At 43.1% G+C, this 18,183-nt stretch overlaps 1 protein-coding gene across 2 annotated transcripts in view; it reads left to right on the plus strand.

Moving 5' to 3' along the window:
• Positions 1-18,183, plus strand: part of ITGA9 (integrin subunit alpha 9) — a 458,012-nt gene that overhangs the window by 33,061 nt on the left and 406,768 nt on the right. The window contains exon 1 of one of the 2 annotated variants that reach the window (XM_053599996.1): positions 9,421-12,418. The exons of the other annotated variant lie outside the window; for it this stretch is intronic. Coding sequence (XP_053455971.1) covers positions 12,234-12,418 — 185 coding nt within the window. The 5' untranslated portion in view covers positions 9,421-12,233. Of the gene's footprint in view, positions 1-9,420; positions 12,419-18,183 lie in introns of those variants that run through there. 2 annotated transcript variants of the gene reach the window in all.

The following is an 18,183-nucleotide window of genomic DNA, read 5'->3' on the forward strand; positions in this document are numbered from 1 at the left end:
CAAATTAAGCAACACGAAAAGAGCCAACAATCCCTTATATCAATGGGCAAGAGAGATGAATAGAACCTTTTCTAAAGAAGACAGACGAATGGGGCAGTGCCTGTGGCTCAAAGGAGTAGGGCGCTGGCCCCATATACTGGAGGGATGGCTCTCTTGGTCCCTGGCCTGTGAATCACTCTTACCTCTTCAACTGGCTCTGTGCATGAGCTGGTTCACTTTTTTATGTGTCAGGGACTTGGGCATTACCTGTCACTAAATTTGATTTAGGGTCGCCCTAGTCTCACTATATATTATTTATTCCCCTTTTCATGTTTTTGAATGAACTTGATATACCCAGAGGGTATAACATGTATATCTTGCCCTACTGGCACAACAGTTTCTAAGCTTAAACTTAAAAACTTTCTATGGGAAGGCATGAGAAGCCTCTTCTTGTGTGGGTGTCAAACAGCAGAAAGTGCCCCGAACTTGTACTTTTAAAACTAGAACTAAAATCCTTGTTCAACAACTTACCTTCATCCTCCCCTGCCTTCCCAACCCTAACTTCCCATTCATAGTTCTGGACTCACTCCACCGTGACAGCCAACTTCTGATTGGGTGGATTGCTTGAGCTCAGGAGTTCTAGACCAGCCTGAGCAAGAGTGAGACCCTGTCACTACTAAAAATAGAAAATTAGCCAGGCATTGTGGCGGGTGCCTGGTTTACTAAACCAGGTACTTGGGAGGTTGAGGCGAGAAGATCTCTTGAGCCCAGAGTTTGAGGTTGCTTTGTGCTTTGATGCCACAGAACTCTACCCAGGGCAACAGAGGAGACTCTGTCTCAAAAAAAAAAAAAAAAAAACCTCAACCCCCACTCAACCCTCCCCCCCAAAACCTAGAGGGACCCAAAATACCCTGGAGCTTATAGTCTTAAACTTTCAAGTCAAGGAAGTCTCCAAAATCACCCACTTAAAACTGAACTCACCTTAAGAACAGTGTTCTGAGATTTCTCTTTTACAAGAGTAGAACAAATATCAAAATAATAATGGCATTACATTGCTAACATTTATCAATTGCTTCCCATGTGGTAGACACTGCAATGTGGAGAGTGGCTTGTCCTATTTAAAGGCTCTGAGTGTGATCCTTTGTTAACAAATGGGGAAACTGAGGGTTAGAGAGGTTAGATAGCTTCTCAAGGTCATATATCTGATGCTATGGACTGAATGTATATGTTCCCCCCTAACCCCAAGTATGGCTGTGCTTGGAATAAGATTTATTAAGGTTGTGAGGGTGGGTCCTGATCTGATAGGCACCAAGGGTGCTTACTCTCACAAAGAAGAGGTCATGTGAGTACACAGGGAGAAGGCAGCTATTTGCAACCCAAAGGGAGAGTCCTAACCAGACACCAACCTGACAGCACCTGATCTTAGACTGCCAGTGTCCGTAACTGTGAGAAAATAAATTTTTTTTGTTTAAGCCGCCCAGTCTGTGATATTTTGTTACCATACCCAGTGCTGACTAATATACCTGCTAAAACATTACACTGGGATTATGAGCACCAGAGCCCCTCACTCTTGCTTATCACCTAAACTGCCTCCTAGAAATATTGCTTTTATGTTTTGACTAGCAGTAAGCTAGTTTTAATATTGAAATTGAGGTGAGAAATGTTTTAAAAACTTGGCATTCTGGTATACTGATCTAGTCTAACATTGATGGTTGTTACTTAAGCCATTTCACTAAATTTAGACCTCTGGAAAAAAACTTGTTTGGGCATGGAAACAGGTTAGAAATATTGCACCCAATAATAACAGTTGGACTTTTGTCTTATTAAATACTTCAGTGGGAAAGTATTTGCTTAAATCTCTGCCTGCTATTATAGTTGAAGTTTTGGCGATAGTACTTGCCCTTCCCTTGAACTTGCTAGATTTCAGAGCCATGTGGAAGTATAGTTTGTTTGACATATTAAAAAGTAAGGTCAGGCAACTCCTGAAGAATTGATATGAAGAAGTGTATTTAGCTAAGTGCCAATTATTTGCAGGGGTCCTCAAACTATGGCCCGCGGGCCACATGAGGTGGTGTGATTGTATTTGTTCCTGTTTTGTTTTTTTACTTCAAAATAAGATATGTGCAGTGTGCATAGGAATTTGTTCATAGTTCTTTTTTTTTTTTTAACTATAGTCTCCAACAGTCTGAGGGACAGTGAACTGGCCCCCTGTTTAAAAAGTTTAAGGACCCCTGATTTAGAGAAGGATTATCTGATGTTTATCATTAGAAACATCAAAATCTATCGAAAATAGATTTTCGAAATCTATCATTTTCGACCTTTTTATTTTTCTTTCCCTCCTTTGAAAATACTGTGAGGAGCCACCTGGCTACTGACCACTTTCTTACTTCTGCATTTTGGCTGGTATCCTCTTACCTCTGCTGGTAAAATCACTTCCTGGTGGGTGTGAGCTCTTTCACAGAGGGCAGGGTTGTAGGGCAGAGCTTGTCAATAGATGGGAATGTGTCTGTCCTTGGCTCCACTTTCTTTACCTCTTGGGTGAAGGTCAAGTTTCCTTCTTATTTCGAAGCAAGCTAGCTTTGCATGCACTGCTCCTGGTCTCCTTCCTTATTTCCAACTTTGATTAGTGACTTATGCTTTCTAGAGGTAGCGTCTTCTATACCCAGTGCTGACTCTCTGTAGACAATTCAAATAGGACTAAAGGTTAGATAGGTAAGAACAACCCATAATCTCAACTGTAACCATCATTAACATTTGGTGTAAACTTCCAAATCTCTTTCTCTGTGCATGTTTAGATATAGACACATAAAAATTTACATAATTTATGCTGGGCATATTGTAAAGGAACCTGAGTTTTTATCCTTCACATGCTGTAAGTATACTTGTCAGTGTATAAAGCTGTACGTTATCCTTTTGTTACAGTCTCAGGTTAGGTGGTGATTCAACCAAATAGTGGAGATATATACTTTTTATTGTTAAGAACCCAATTGTTACTAATAGAACCTCTATGGAAAGAAGTCTGGAGAATTCTCAAGAAGTAAAAGTGGACCTTCTATCTGATCCCACAAGCCCATTACTAGCTACCTATCCAGAAGAAAAAAATCATTTTACCACAATGACATTTGCACTAGAATGTTTATTGCAAATCAATTCACAATTGCCAAGATGTGGAATTGACCCAAGTGCCCATCAATTCATGAATGGATTAATAAACTGGGGTATATGTATATCATGAAGTACTAGTGAGCCATAAGAAGAAAAGGAGACTTTACATCTTTTGTGTTTATCTGGAGGGAGTTGAGACACATTCTTCTTAGTAAAGTATCACAAGAATGGGGAAAAAAGTACCCAATGTACTCGACACTAATATAAAACCAATATATAAACAACTACATGCCCATATGAAAGAAAAACACAAGTATAGTGTAGTGAGAGGGAGGGGAGAGAAGACGGAGGGGATGGGTGAGGAGGGCGGGCAATATGCATAATGTGAGAGTGTTCAGCAGGCCCCCTGGGTGAAGGGCTCAACTACAACTTGAAGTTTACCTTAGAAATGAAAACAATGTAACCTAAACATTCATACACTCTTATCAATCTGAAAAGAAAAAAAAAAAAAAAAGAACCCAGTTGTTAAGTTTTTAAGGTTAATTCCAAAGCAAACCTGAATATTGGCATTAGAATGCCATATGCCCAAGAACAAGAAAGTATGAACTGACTTCGTGGGCCTTCCTTTTGGAGGGATTTGAACTACAAAGCAGTCACTTTTGGAAGGAGGGCAGTATTCATGAAGATAATCTAGCTTCTTTTTTTTTTTTATATAGCGTTATGGAGGAGGAAAAATCTTTCCCTTGAGATTTTTCTCCTTTGAGACTATGGAAGAGGTCCTCTATATAAATTGGTCATAAAATTTCTGGTGTCTACTTCTACACTGCTGGTGGGAATGCCCACTAATACGTTCCTTCTGGCAGGATGTTTGGAGAATACTTAGAGACCTAAAAATAGACCTGCCATTCGATCCTATAATTCCTTTACGAGGTTTATACCCAGAAGACCAAAAGTCACAATATAACAAAGACATCTGTACCAGAATGTTTATTGCAGCCCAATTCATAATTGCTAAGTCATGGAAGAAGCTCAAGTGCCCATCGACCCACGAATGGACTAGCAAATTGTGGTACATGTATACCATGGAATACTATGCAGCCTTAAAGAAAGATGGAGACTTTACCTCTTTCATGTTTACATGGATGGAGCTGGAACATATTCTTCTTAGCAAAGTATCTCAGGAATGGAAGAAAAAGTATCCAATGTACTCAGCCCTACTATGAAGCTAAATTATAGCTTTCACATGAAGACTATAACCCAACTATAGCACAAGACTATGGGGAAAGGGCCAAGGAAGGGGAAGGGAGTGGGGAGGTTTTGGTGGAGGGAGGGCAATGGGTGGGGCCACATCTATGGTGCATCTTAGAACGGGTACAGGCGATTGCACTAATGTACACAGCTATGATTTAACAATAAAAATAAATAAATAAATAAAAATTTCTTGTGTCTATAAAAAGAGAAAGCCTTGTTTGTCCCTGGCCACCAGCTTGCTGATCTCTTGATGCTTCCAGAGCTGAGATGGTAGTAAGGAAGGCATAGAAATAGCCTTTGGAGAAGGGTAATAATTGCCCTTTTGATGTTCAATTCCCTAAGAGTCATGAGTGTTTCATCCATATTGCTGGACCCAAATGGGGGTGGCAAAGGATAGATAGAATGTGGGCTGGGGACTCAGGGGAGACCATTGCATTGTGAGGCCAGAAATGTGATGGATGTAGGCAAATCTCACAGGAATTACCAGTGCCTCTAGGCCTGCTTGGGATTGAGTATCGCAGCAGCAAGACCTATTGGGGCCTCCAGCCACCTACATCTAGTCTGTGGTAGTCTGTAGGAAAGCCGTATGAGCAGAGATGACCAACACAATGTGGGCAGCAAAACAAATCACTCCAGGTGGCCATGGAAGGAGCCATCTTTTAATGATCCCCAATCTCCTCCCTAACACCTGAGGGGGAGGCCCAGGGAAGGGCATGCATGTGAGAAGGTGGATGACTACAACATTGACTTACACAGTCTCTGTTTCTTTATGGCCAGGGAGCTGGAGTTAAGAGGATGGCTTTGTAATGAAGGAATTTGAGGTTTTATATTAACAAGCAAAAGCCTTACTGACAAAATAATACTGTTGAGAACCTGATGGAAAATCTCTGCAATTGTATTGGATCCAATTAAGGGTGACTGCTTCTTAGCAGAGTATGGTAGTAGTAATTACTAGGAAAATAAAGCCATTTCATCAGTGCACATACACTGAGATCAGGCCAGCAGACTCTTTCACTCTTTTGGTAGCTGCATGGTTTTCAATTCTATACCTGTCCGTAATATAAGCTAGTATCTATACTATAGACATTTGGTCATTTAGTAATTTCCAGCTTTTCACTATTACAGAACTGCTGTAAAATTTTTTTTTTGTTAAGTCATATACACATAGATCATGAATACATTTATGCATATGTGGGGTACAATGTGTTGATTTTTTTATACAATTTGATGTGCTTACATCAAACTAATTAATATAGCTTTTGCCTCATTTACTTGATTATTGTGTTAAGACATTTATGTTCTATACTTGATAGATTTGACTTATACCCTTGCAATATGCTTCATAGGTGTGGTCCCGCCGTTTACCCTCCCTCTGTCAAACCTCCCCCAACCCCAAACTTCCCACTCCATTTCTCTCCTTCATCCTGGGCTACAGTTGTGTTCTATCTTTCATAAAAAAGTGTGAGTAGGGCGGTGCCTGTGGCTCAAAGGAGTAGGGTGCTGGCCCTATATGCCAGAGGTGGCAGGTTCAAGCCCAGTCCCAGCCAAAAACTGCAAAAAAAAAAGTATGAGTAAATATAAGTTGGTTTCATAGAAATACTGAGTACATTGGATACTTTTTCCTCCATGCTTGAGATACTTTACTCAGGAGAATATGTTCAAGGTTCCTCCATGTAAACATAAAAGAGGTAAAGTCTCCATCTTTTTTTAAGGCTGCATGGTATTCCATGGTATACATATACCACAATTTATTAATCCATTCATGGGTCGATGGGCACTTGGGCTTCTTCCATGACTTGGCTATTACAAATTGAGCTGCAATGAATAATCTGGTGCAAATATCTTTTTTGCAAAGTGATTTTTGGTCTTTTGAATATACTCCTAGTAGAGGAATTGCAGGATCCAATGGCAGGTCAATTTTTAGACCCCTGAGTGTTCTCCAAACTTCTTTCCAAAAGGAACGTATTAGCTTGCATTCCCACCAGCAGTGCAGAAGTATTCCCTTTTCTCCACATCCATGCCAACATCTGTAGTTTTGGGATTTTGTTATGTGGGCTAATCTTATTGGAGTTAGATGGTATCTCGAAGTGGTTTTGATTTGCATTGTTCTGATGATTAAAGATGATGAACATTTTTTCATGTGTCTGTCGACCATGCGCCTGTCTTCTTTGGAGAAGCTTCTGTTCAGGTCTCTTGCCCATAGAGGGCAAATGGGATCATTTGTTCTTTTCTTATTAATAAGTTTGAGTTCTCTGTGGATTCTGGTTATCAGACCTTTGTTGCAAATGTAACTTGCAACTATCTTCTCCCATTCTGAGGACAGTCTACTTGCGTTACTTACTGTGTTCCTGGCAGTGCAGAAGCTTTTAGTTTGATCAGATCCCAGTAATGTATTTTTGGTATTGCTTCAATTGCCCTGGAGGTCCTCCTCATAAAGTTTTCTCCCAGGCCAATTTCTTCAAGTGTTTCCCCTGTAAAATTCTTTATGTAAACATTTTAAAATCTCCTATCTAATTTCTTCTTATGATAAATTCCTAAGAATCACAGGAGATGACAGCTGGGGAGCTCAGGGCTTTATACTATAATCAAATTGTTAATACTTTGAGACTCAGGTTGTATTGTAGAGAAGAGGTAGAGTGTGTAAGAGGAAATACAAGTATATAAACTTAGACATAAAGCCTTAGAATCCATTTCCAATTGACTATCAACCAGCGAGGTAGTGAAGGCAACTTCAAAATCAAAAAGTATCGAGAACATTGGTGGTATAGTGGTGAACATAGCTGCCTTCCAAAATCAAAAAGTAACTTAGAAATGAAACATTATTAATTTTACACACTACATAAATGCAATTTTCTAGCTATACTTCTATAAAGAGGTATTCCTATATTCGGTAATATCCATAATATATAATGTATTTTGAAAATAATTTATTCAGATAGTGGCTTTCTGGTTGAATTTAATCAGCTGGACAAACTGTTAACTTATTAAGAAAGCAAGTAAAGACATATGGATTGAAGTAGATTAAGAAAGGCCCCCAGAAATAGGCATTGGCGTATGTTGTTGATGGATGGATTATAAATTGGCTCAAGAAGGCAATTTAGTGATAGTCATAACAATTAAAATGTACATTCCTCTGGATTAAGGAATTCTACTGCTAGGGATTTATTCTACAGAAATATTTACCCATTGTCATAAGATATAGGCACTAAAATGTTCACAGCAGCATAGTCAACAATGTCCACCCACTGTGTAGGTATTTGTGTGTGGAGGTGGATGTGCATGTGTGTGTTGAGTGTATCAATCACTTATGATCTATCCATAAAATAGAAAGTCATATAATCATTGAGTAAAGTGAGTCTTACCAATATGGAACATTTCTAATAAATGGCCAAGTTTCAAAAAAAGCAAGGCAAAGCATAGTGTTATGAGGTGTGCTAATGCATATATAAAAAGCCCTCTACTTGAGTACATGTGGAATATTTCCACGAGGATGCTAAGAAACTGCTGCATGGGGATTGGAGGAAAAAAGTGAAAGGGAGGCTTGTTTTTCATTATTTGTACTGTTTGGAAAAGTGCAATAAATAAATAAATATATGTGGAATAAATTCTTTCATCAGGGTCCTTTCAGTCCCAAAACTTTTGCCTGATGGCAAAGACCTTTTCCTTTACCAAACTGTCCTCTAAATTTTAGAGCCTCACATTTACTCTGGCTCCTCTGTAAGAATCTGAAATAACATGAAACTTCCTAGTAGCATAAGGGGTTAAAAGACATAATTAGGATATTCAGTGACTTAAATATTAGTGAGGTTTCCTTTCTGACATTATGGCAGAATAAATGCCCAGATTTCTGGAACTCTTTCTGATACAAAACACGTACAATTGCTGAAGTAAATATCAAAATGAAAGATGGATGGCTTGGCTGGTAAGAAATAAACTAAATGTTCAGAGGCCAGAAATAATGAAAAACTCCTAATCTAGATAAAAAAGTGATTGCTACAGTCAGCATTCACTTCAGGTATATCTGGATTTATTTATTTAGAATTTTAACATTTCAGATTAATATGAGGGCACAGATGATTAGTTACATTGTTTGCATTTGTTAGGCAGAGTCCAAGTTGTAGTTGTGCCCCTCACCAGGAGGTGTGCCATATACCGATACATTGTGCCTGTTCGGTGAGAGTACACTAATCTCTCTCCCTTCTTCCTTCTCCCCCTCCTCCCCTTCTTCCCTTCCCCTTCCCCTCTTCCTCCTCCTCCCACCTTGAGTTTAATTGTGTTTTTCTCTTGTGTGGGAAAACTACTAATTTCATATTAGTGTTGAGTACATTGGAAACTTGCTTTTTCATTCTTGCTATACTTTACTAAGTAGAATGTTCTCCAACTCCATCCAGGTTAATACAAAAGATGTAAAGTCTCCACCTTTTTAAATGGCTGAATAGTAGTCCATGGTATAAATATACTACAGCTTATTAATACATTCATATGTTGATGGGCACTTGAGTTGATTCCACATCTTGGCGATGGTGAATTGAGCAGCAATAGACATGCTCATGCAGGCTGGGTACAGGGGCTCACGCCTGTAATCCTACCACTCTGGGAACCAAGATGGGTGGATTGCCTGAGCTCAGGAGTTTGAGACCAGCCCAAGCAAGAGCAAGACCTCCTTTCTACTAAAAATAGAAAAACCAGTTGGGCATTGGGGCAGGCACCTGTAGCCCCAGCTACTTGGGAGGCTAAAATAAGATTTATTGAACCCAAGAGTTTGGGGTTGCTGTGAGCTATACTGCCACAGCACTCTACCCAGGGTGATGGAGTGAGACTCTGTCTCAAAAAAATAAGAGATTCTAGTGAATATATCCTTATGGTAAAATGATTTATAGCAAATTTACAGACTTTAGATATTAGAATGAAAAAAACCAGAATGAGTTTATTTAAAGAATTTAAGGAAGGGGTTGAAATTATGATTAATGAGTAAAAGGCTATGAAAATTAGTAAACTTTTAAAAGGAGGACTACGCAGGACTGTTCAAACAACAAATTACATACATCTGAAGAGAATTAGCAAACCTGAAGATAAAACTGAAGAAATTACTCAGAATGCAGCCTAAATGGTAAAAGATAAAAGAATTAGTGAGAAATGTATGTTCTTCTTTGGCATTCATTTCATATGTCTCATAATAATAACTAAAATATTCGGAGTAAGGATTACCTTCTCAGTGTCCTCTTACCGACCATTCTATTTCAAATTGCCACTCCTACTTCCATTCCCTCTTCCCTGATTTAAGTTCTTTCAATAACATTTAGTACCATCTGAAAACCTTTCTGTGATTATTTATGTACCTTATTTATTGTTAATCACTCTCCAATTAAAAGTCAGCTTGGTGAAGGAAAATGTTTTTTAGTATTATGCTCATTCCTAAATCCCCAGTCTTGAAAAGTATCTGACATATGGTAAGCACTCCATAAATATTTGAAAAGGATGACTGAGGAATAGCTGATATTTGCAGAGTATTTCTAGTATTTCCACATTTCTAGTATGTGTCACACACTGCTGTGCTACCATATCAGCTCTGAGGGCTGTTCCAGAAAAAGAGTTCCAAAATATTAGTATGTGTATTTTCTGTTATAAGTTAAGGTATTTGTAATGAAAAAGTATATTTAAACCTAAAGGTCACCCAATCAGCCCATATTACAAGCCTTAGAAATGTACCCTACCTTTTAACCTAGTAGTTAAGTATTTAGGAAATGATGAGAAAGATAAAAATCTACAAATTTAGAGCATTAAAAAAGTTCTTAGAAAAAGGAAGGAAAAATAGATGATTCATTTTAAGACTTTTTTTCAAGGCTTTATGAAAACCAACATCTTTTCACCTGGACATTGAATTATTTCAACATTCCCCTTTGTAGTGGGTGAGAAGAAGCAGAACGGCAAAACCATCACTTCTTTGGCATTATGGTCCTTATAGTAAGAATGTTGTCAACAGCCTTCATCACAACAGGAAGCTAAGGTTACCTTAAGGAAACTGAAAACTGATTCTAGGAAGGCAAAGGATAGGTGAGCTGATAGTGCATTTGTTCAGTCTGCAGCCACTACAGTTAACAGAAAACCTTCACATTAGCTCTTGCAATGAGAGAGAAAAGGAAGGGAGAGCTTTTGGTTGGTATTTCAGTTAGAAAACTGGACAAGAGATTAAGTTTTTCAAAAGGCACAGTCCCATGAAGGAAATCTTCATTCTGTATGGCCAGATTTGAAATAATATACCTGCCCACTCCAGCTAGTCATTCTGGAGACATGCTCTGCAAGGTAAGTCTCCACAGAAAAGCTTATTCTGCCAACTAGGAAATTATGCTCACTCTTGATGTCTGATTATGTTGATAACGAATGTTTAGAGTTTTACAGTTAGGAAATGCTGTCCTAAGAAGCCTAGCAATAGATTTATTAGTTTTTAGTATCCTGTTTCATTCAATTACCTAGATTAGATGGCTGTTCAGACCTAAGATTTAAATTCACTTCATGGGATGCTAAATCCTGTTTTTCCTATCACATCATGGTGCCATATACTTAGGAACACAATGTAGAATTCTGAATCTCTTCTCTGTAGAACAGTGCTTTCCAAACCTGACTGCTTAAATCTCCTGAGAAGTGGAGATATTCTGACCCAGAGTGGTGTTTGTGAATTTGTGTTTTTAAATGGCGCCTGGAAGATCTAATATACAGCCAGGTTAGGGGCCACTATTGTGTTAAAGAGCAATGCTGCAATTTTACCTGATACCAATTTTAGAGTTTCATTTATAGAGATGGAAATCAGTGTGTTTTAGATCAGTGGTTCCTAACCTAAAAACTCCCTTACCTTTTAAGAATCTGTTGAAATCTACGGATGTTTCCTTAATAAACACACAGTGTGTGTGTTTAAAAAGCACACATACTAATTTACCATCTCTATTTTAACACTGTTGCTGCTATCACAAATTGTTACAGACATAGTGGCGTGAAACAACAAAACTATTTTCTTATGGTACCCGAGCTCAGGAATTAGACATGGGCCCAGAGCCAAGGCTCATGCCTGTAATCCTAGCACTCTGGGAGGCCAAGCTCCAGGTGTTCGAGACCAATCTGAGCAAGAGTGAGTCCACATGTCAGGTGATGCTGATGTTGCTGGCCAGGAGACCGGACTTAGAGAATCATCGGTGTAGGAGACCAGTGAATAGGATAGGGAGGGGTGCTCTGCTTGCTTCCACGTGGCTATTACTCTTATTAACAACAACAACCACATCCGGCGTTCCTTGAGCACTTATCTCACAGCTGGGTAAGGGAGCAGCTGACAGATGGGCTAAAATCAAAGCATCCCTCTCCGGTTGCTTAGTCCTTGACGGTGTGTGAGACAGAGGGAGAGACACAAGCAGAGGGAATGACTGGAGCACGCAGCGGCTCAATGGGCGTCAGGATCGTCTCGGGACCCAAGCGCCCAAGGAGCAGAGGGAGGTGGAGAGGCCCGAGGCGCCCTGGAGGGTCCCGGGACTCACTCGCGGCCCGGGCAGTGCTCGGGGACTCGGGGCCTGCAGGGGGCGCTACCGCGCTGTCCAGCCGCTGGCCGCCCGGGCCGCCCACCCCGCGGGCGCGCCTCTCTGCAGTCCAGCGCCGCCCGGCCAGGGACCCGCTCGCGCAGACTTCTCGGCCCAGCTGAAGACGCCGGCCGCGCGGGGCCGCCCCTGTGCTTGCCTTTTGCGGCCGCTCAGCCTATCGACCCTGCCCCGGTGTCGGGGTCGGCACGGGCATCTCGCCCGCGTCTGATCGCAGAGTTCCAGCCCCGGGGAGCTTCCCGGCCGTCGACGGACCCCGCGGCCCGCGCGCTAGACGCTCTGCTCGTGGGGCAGAGGGAAGGCGGCAACTGGCTGGGGATGGGCTACCCGGCTGCGTTGAAGGGCGCTGGGGGGCTCCGCGCGCTCCTCCTGGCGCTAGTGGCCGCAGGGATCCCCGCCGGCGCCTACAACCTCGACCCTCAACGTCCCGTGCGCTTCCAGGGCCCCGCCGGCTCCTTCTTCGGCTACGCGGTGCTGGAGCATTTCCACGACAACACGCGCTGGTAAGTGCGCTCTCGACTCCGCGATCCTGGCCCGGCCACCGCCCGGGCCCTGGGGCTAGCCGCCGCCGCCGCCTTTCCGGCCTCTTTCACGCCGCCGTCCCCAGGGAGCGATTTAAATGTCTCCGCTGCGAGCCGCTCGGCTGCCCGGGGAAGGCGGGAGGGAGGACGCCCGTCCCGGGCCCCGGGGAGGTCCCGGTCGGCGCCTGGAGGTGGAGGGGGCCGGACCGGACGTTTCTCCTGAGGTCTCAGCCGGGACCGTGCTGGGAGAACCGCTGGAATTACCTCCTCGGCCTCCCAGCTAGACTTAACTCTGAATTGCAAAGTAACTTGATTCGTCTGGTACGGAGGGGGTGCCTGGGCGACCATCCTGAAACTCTCAGGGCCTCCAGGGGACAGGGCACTCGAGATGCTTCCCTTCCTCCCGGTTTTGGGGAAATCCTAGGGATGATTTCAAGCCTTTCCAGCGCTGCTGTTCAAGGGAGAGGCAGTCTCCAGGCACAGGTTATCTAGATACGGAAGGGCGCATTGGAGTCCAGAGGCCCCCCTCTGACCCCACAAGACCTTGGGCAGAATTCGTGGGGAGAGAGACTCCGAGCTATGGGGAAGAAGGGTAGAGAAGGAAGGTAGGGGAGGACCCGGTGACAAGGCCGGCAGGGTTGGTGGATGTTTCTTGTGGTAGCCTGAGCCTCATCCTGCATGGGCCATTGACCTAGAGACAAGCACCAATAGGAAAGGGACTTGGTTCTGTAAAGCTCAAGGAGTTGTGTAGCTCCCTGAGTTTGACTCGTGGGCCTGAAGGAAGAATGGAATTTCTCCCCCATGAAGCACCATCAGCTAAGTGGTACAGATTTTGAGTACCCAACCCCAGAGAAGAAGCACCAATGAGAGCTGGTGCCCTCCTTGGCCACTTTCCCTGGACCAGAGGGAATAAAGCAACCACACAGTAGTCACTTCTTCATAGGAGACCGAATTAGGTTGTGGATAATTCCCCTGTTGCAGGTCATGTCTCAGTGGGGGCCTTGATGACAGGTAGTTGGGGTTGATTTTATTGTGTAATCGCCAGAGTGAGCATCTTTAGGGTGGTGGGCTGGGAGGTGGAGGTCAGTGATGCCTGTGTGCTGAGCATGTAGTTATGTGAGAGTCACTGCACTGCATTTGACAATGGCTGATGGAGGAGGGTGGTTTGTGGATCCAAATACTCAAGCATTCCTGGAAAAGGGAACTCTGTGACCTGCCAGCCTATTAACAATCATGCTTTTAGGAGAGCTGCCTCCAAGAAAACCAATTTTCAAGTCCTTATGTGTCTCCTTTCCTTTTTGCATGTTCTTCCTGAACATTTACTACTGTTGTTGAGTTGAAGACCAGACTGTCTCTTCTTGCATTTGTTAAATCCCTGTTCTAAAACAAAGCAGGCTGAACACCTTTTCTTTTTTTTTTTTTTTTTTTTTGGTTTTTGGCCGGGGCTGGGTTTGAACCCGCCACCTCCAGCATATGGGACCGGCGCCCTACTCCTTGAGCCACAGGCGCCACCCTGAACACCTTTTCTATGTTTTCCAGACTCAGGGTTCCCCATGGGCTCTGGATTTGGTACAGATGCAGCCTGAGTGGAAGAAGCTGGAGAATGCATCCCAGAATCCCACACTGGGCTCCCAGACCGTGTGACCTTGGCACCAAGCACATGGGAAGAGATGTCAAAAATAGAAAGGCTGCTCTGGGTAGGGGGATGCTGAGGAAGGGCAGGCTAGCAGCTGAGCTAGCTATAGCATTGTGTGCCCTCTGTAGCTGAGCCTGGCTCATGTGTCCTGAGCTCTTTGATGTCTAGAGGGAGAGATGCCAGGCCCATGTCACCTAGATTTGGATGGGCCACAGGTCCAACCCACCCCATCTGGGAAACAACTGCGTAGAGTCAAGAACAGACATGACAGAGAAAATGTATTCAGCCTGATGTGTTTTCAGAAGGGGATGAAGAAAAGCTGTATTTTGTTAACAGCTTTGGCAAATGTAGGAAAAGATGGCCTGGCCTTAAACTTGGAACCTGCAGTGAATGGTAGGAAGGGGTCCGGAACTGGAGGGTAGTGCTGGTGCACAGCCTTGTTGCTGGGAAAAGGATGGGACTGGGATTTCAGGGGTTCATGGGAAGCTGTGCAGCTGGTCTCAACAGTCCCCTCTCTTGTTCTGATACAAGTCAGCTGCTTTTTCTGTTGGCGTTCTTGTCCCTGTAGTTTTTCAGGTACCAACTAAAATCTACTGAAATATTTTAGAAGCCAATCTTCTGCCCCCTCCCAGACACACCCAACCCACCCCCCGGCCACATTGCCTCAATTTTTTTGTAGTTTTTGCCTCTCTTCTCAATTTTTATTTTCTTGCTGCTTTTTAAAAAGTATTTTCCTCCCCATCTTTTTTCTCTCTTCCTCTCCCCTTCCCCCAATATTTTTTGCCTTAGACCTTAAATGTATGCTCTGCTGATTATGCTACCCAGTCTAGGTGAGCGGTGACCTTTGAAGCAAGAGACTTCCAACATCTCCTCCTTTCTCTTTTTTTCTTTTCTCTAAAGGTCAGACCACCTGTGAGGCTGATGAAACTTAGCCAAAGTCTTCTCACTTGCACAGGCGCCTACCAAGGCTTAGGTCTTATGAAATCTGGATCTGTCCTACGTCTGTACCTTAACTTTCTACTCTGGTTGGTTGGTTGACTTAGTGACTGATTGTCAGTCACTTATTACTAGACAGTACCTGAGCCCTGGACCTTCTAGCTTTGCTTGAGGGACATGGAGGTCATTCCCAATTGTTCACAGTTATGAACAACAGCATGGGTAAATAATCTTTTGACTAAATCCTTGTGCACATTCTTATTTCCTTTGTATAAATTCCCTCCCGGGCTTAGAATTTCTGGGTCAGAGAGGATGGAGGTTTTAAGGCATTCTCTATGTATTACTAAAGTGCCAGTGAAGTATGTGTACTTTGGAGAAATGCATTAATTTATTCAGGCACTGAACTTTTGAAGTAGTTTTACAAAGGGCTGCGTCAGTGCAATGAAAGAACATAGAATCTACACAGAATCTAGAACATCTAGAATCTAGAACATAGAATCTACACAGAGTCTAGAACATCTAGAATCTAGAACATAGAATCTACATCTGCTTTTTAAGTCACCCTACTTGGGGGAAGAGGTATGGAACAGGGATTTCAGGGGTGCATGGGAAGCTGAGACCTGTGCAGTTGATCTCAACAGTCCCCTCTCTTGTTCTGATATAAGTCATCTGCTTTTGGATGGGCCACCCTACATGGGGTGACTTAAAAAGATCACAAGTACTAGTTAAAATAGGTGAGGAAGGAAAAGGATATAGACATGGAAAAGAAAAGTGGTATATTGGAACTTTGAAAGGAAAAAGAGGGCAGTTGTCAATTAAGACTTGTATCTTGTGTCTTTCTTCTTGAAGGAATTATTTTTTAGCTTCTTACTTAATTCAGTATTTTGTGGTTTAAGGTGTTTGCTTCATGCTAATTAACCACCTGCTAAACAGGATGTAGTGTTTTATATATATACATAGGGTAAGAGAGAGAAGAATGTGCTGGAAGTGGCAGGGGAAGAGCCCAGACCAAAGTCAGCGTGGACTCTGGAGGTGGCAGAGCTGAGGGTTTCCCCAGGTGCAAATCACAAAGCATGTGCTGGTAGAACCAGCACCTCTTTATTTCCATGGTAGAGCACATCTATCAATTCTTTAATAAGCCAAAATTGTCACTGGTCAAAGGGTCCTAGATCTCTATGTAAGACATGGGGTGATTGTGCTTGTCCAGCTGTATACCATATCACACTGAGACCCAGGTTCTCTCAAAGTGCTTGTTTGGTCCCTCTCTCACCATGTTCTGGGCAGTGAGAATTGTCCCTGTGGCTAGGGGGACCAGAATATCCTGGAAGTGTTTCATATGACATTTGCATCAATTTGGATGCAAACATACAAGTGACTTAATTTTCTTTCTTTTTCTAGTAACACCCAGAGAGCATCTACTTCCTCTCCTATGCCTCTCACCCCCCAAATCTTCTGGCATCTTTTGAACAACAGCAGTAGGTGCCAAGGAACGTGGACAAACTGGATTTCTGTCCCCTCCACTTAGACATGGACTAGTTGCTCAGCTGCAAGGCTGACAACTCTAATAGCCTGTGATATAAATAAGTGTAGCCCGGCAGGCGTCCAGCCCCCAGCGTGGGCATCTTCCACGCCCTTCCCTTCCCCTCTTCTTCCTCTGGCCCAGACGCCCTGGAGTCCGAAGTGGTTGGGTGCACTGGCTTCCTTTCGGGCGACGTGCTTCCTCCTCCCTCTCCTGGGATGCATCAAGCCAGCTGTGCTTAGGCACAGAGGCAAGTGCTCGGAAACGGAAGATGCACTTGGCTTTTTGCTTTGTTAGAGGTTGTCAGAGCATCATTTATTGAGGAATAGGAGGCAATTCAGAGCCACAGAGAGCATAACATTCTTGATTTGCTTTAAAATCGAAAATTAAAAGAACAAGCTAGACAGTTCCGGGGAGCTGCCCAGTGCAGTCGCCACTAGCCAGACGTATTGCTGTTTAAATCAAAATGAAGTAAACCCAAGTACAATTAAGAATTCAAATTTTCAGTTGTACTTGCCACATTTCAAGCTCAAAAGCCACATGGGGCAAGTGGCTACTGTATTGTACAATGCACAGAGAGAACATTTTCATCATCACAGAAGGCTTTAGACAGTGTCAGTTTAGAACAATGACTTAAGTCTGAAAGGGCTAGACAGGAATTAAAAGGACATGCAAGGAAAAGAAACAGCCCTTAGCATGTTTGAATATTAACACTGAAACAAAGGTGCTTACATCTAACTAAAAATTGTAGATCCCTGAAGAGGTTGAATTGTCTTTTCATTTGTAACACATTGGAGGGCCTGCTCTGTGCTAGGGGATAGGGATTCAAGAATGAAAAAATCTGCTCATGATCCGATTGCTGAGAAAATTATAGGGTTCTAGTCTTGTGTCTTGGGTAAAGTATTATATATGTTATAGGCCTATGTGTGCTGTAGGCTCTGATGGGGGAGAGGCTTGCCGGTAGGCATGGGTTGTTCACAGGGGCAGAGGAGACACTCCTGTGAATTGAAGAGGTTTAGAAGGGGAGCCCTGGGATGATGGCCCTCCTGTCCCCAACCCTACCAATCTTGATGAGGAGACACTCATAAATGGTAGTCACAGCCCTCCCTTCTCCTATTCTTCATAGTGGATATCTTTGCTGAGTTCCTCTGTCCCATGCCAGGCTCTTAGGGGAAAATGTAGCTCTAATTCCTTGTTGGATTTTCTGGAAATGGCATTTTCAGACCTTGTTCCTCATCCTCACTTGCCCATACAGAGCCTGCTTTCTCAAGCTATCAGGAAGGGACAACACAGATATGAGGCCCAAGTTCCACGCAGACCTAGAAAGCATCTTTGCAGGGTTTCTGGGGTGTTTCCCTGAAGGTCTTGGGAAGCTGGTGAGGGTGCTGTTTCCTGAGCTAGTGCTGAATGCCAGCTGGTGGCAGAGGCGGCTGTCTTGTCCAGGGGAGAGCCTTCTAGGGCAGCAAGGCAGACTGATCTCTGCCAGTCATTAACAGCCCTGAGTGTGAGAGTGTGAAGGGCCAGGCCCCAGCCAGCTCGGATTCCCTGGTGACTCGCTGCTGTTCAGGAAATGGTCCTTCTGATAACTTCTATTGTGATTTGCCCAGGGAAAATGTTTTCACATTCTTTAAAAGCAAGCATGGTGTTTTCTGAAAT

This window comes from Nycticebus coucang, chromosome 8 (genome assembly GCF_027406575.1).
Source record: "Nycticebus coucang isolate mNycCou1 chromosome 8, mNycCou1.pri, whole genome shotgun sequence".
In the NCBI taxonomy this organism is placed as follows: Eukaryota; Metazoa; Chordata; class Mammalia; order Primates; family Lorisidae; genus Nycticebus; species Nycticebus coucang.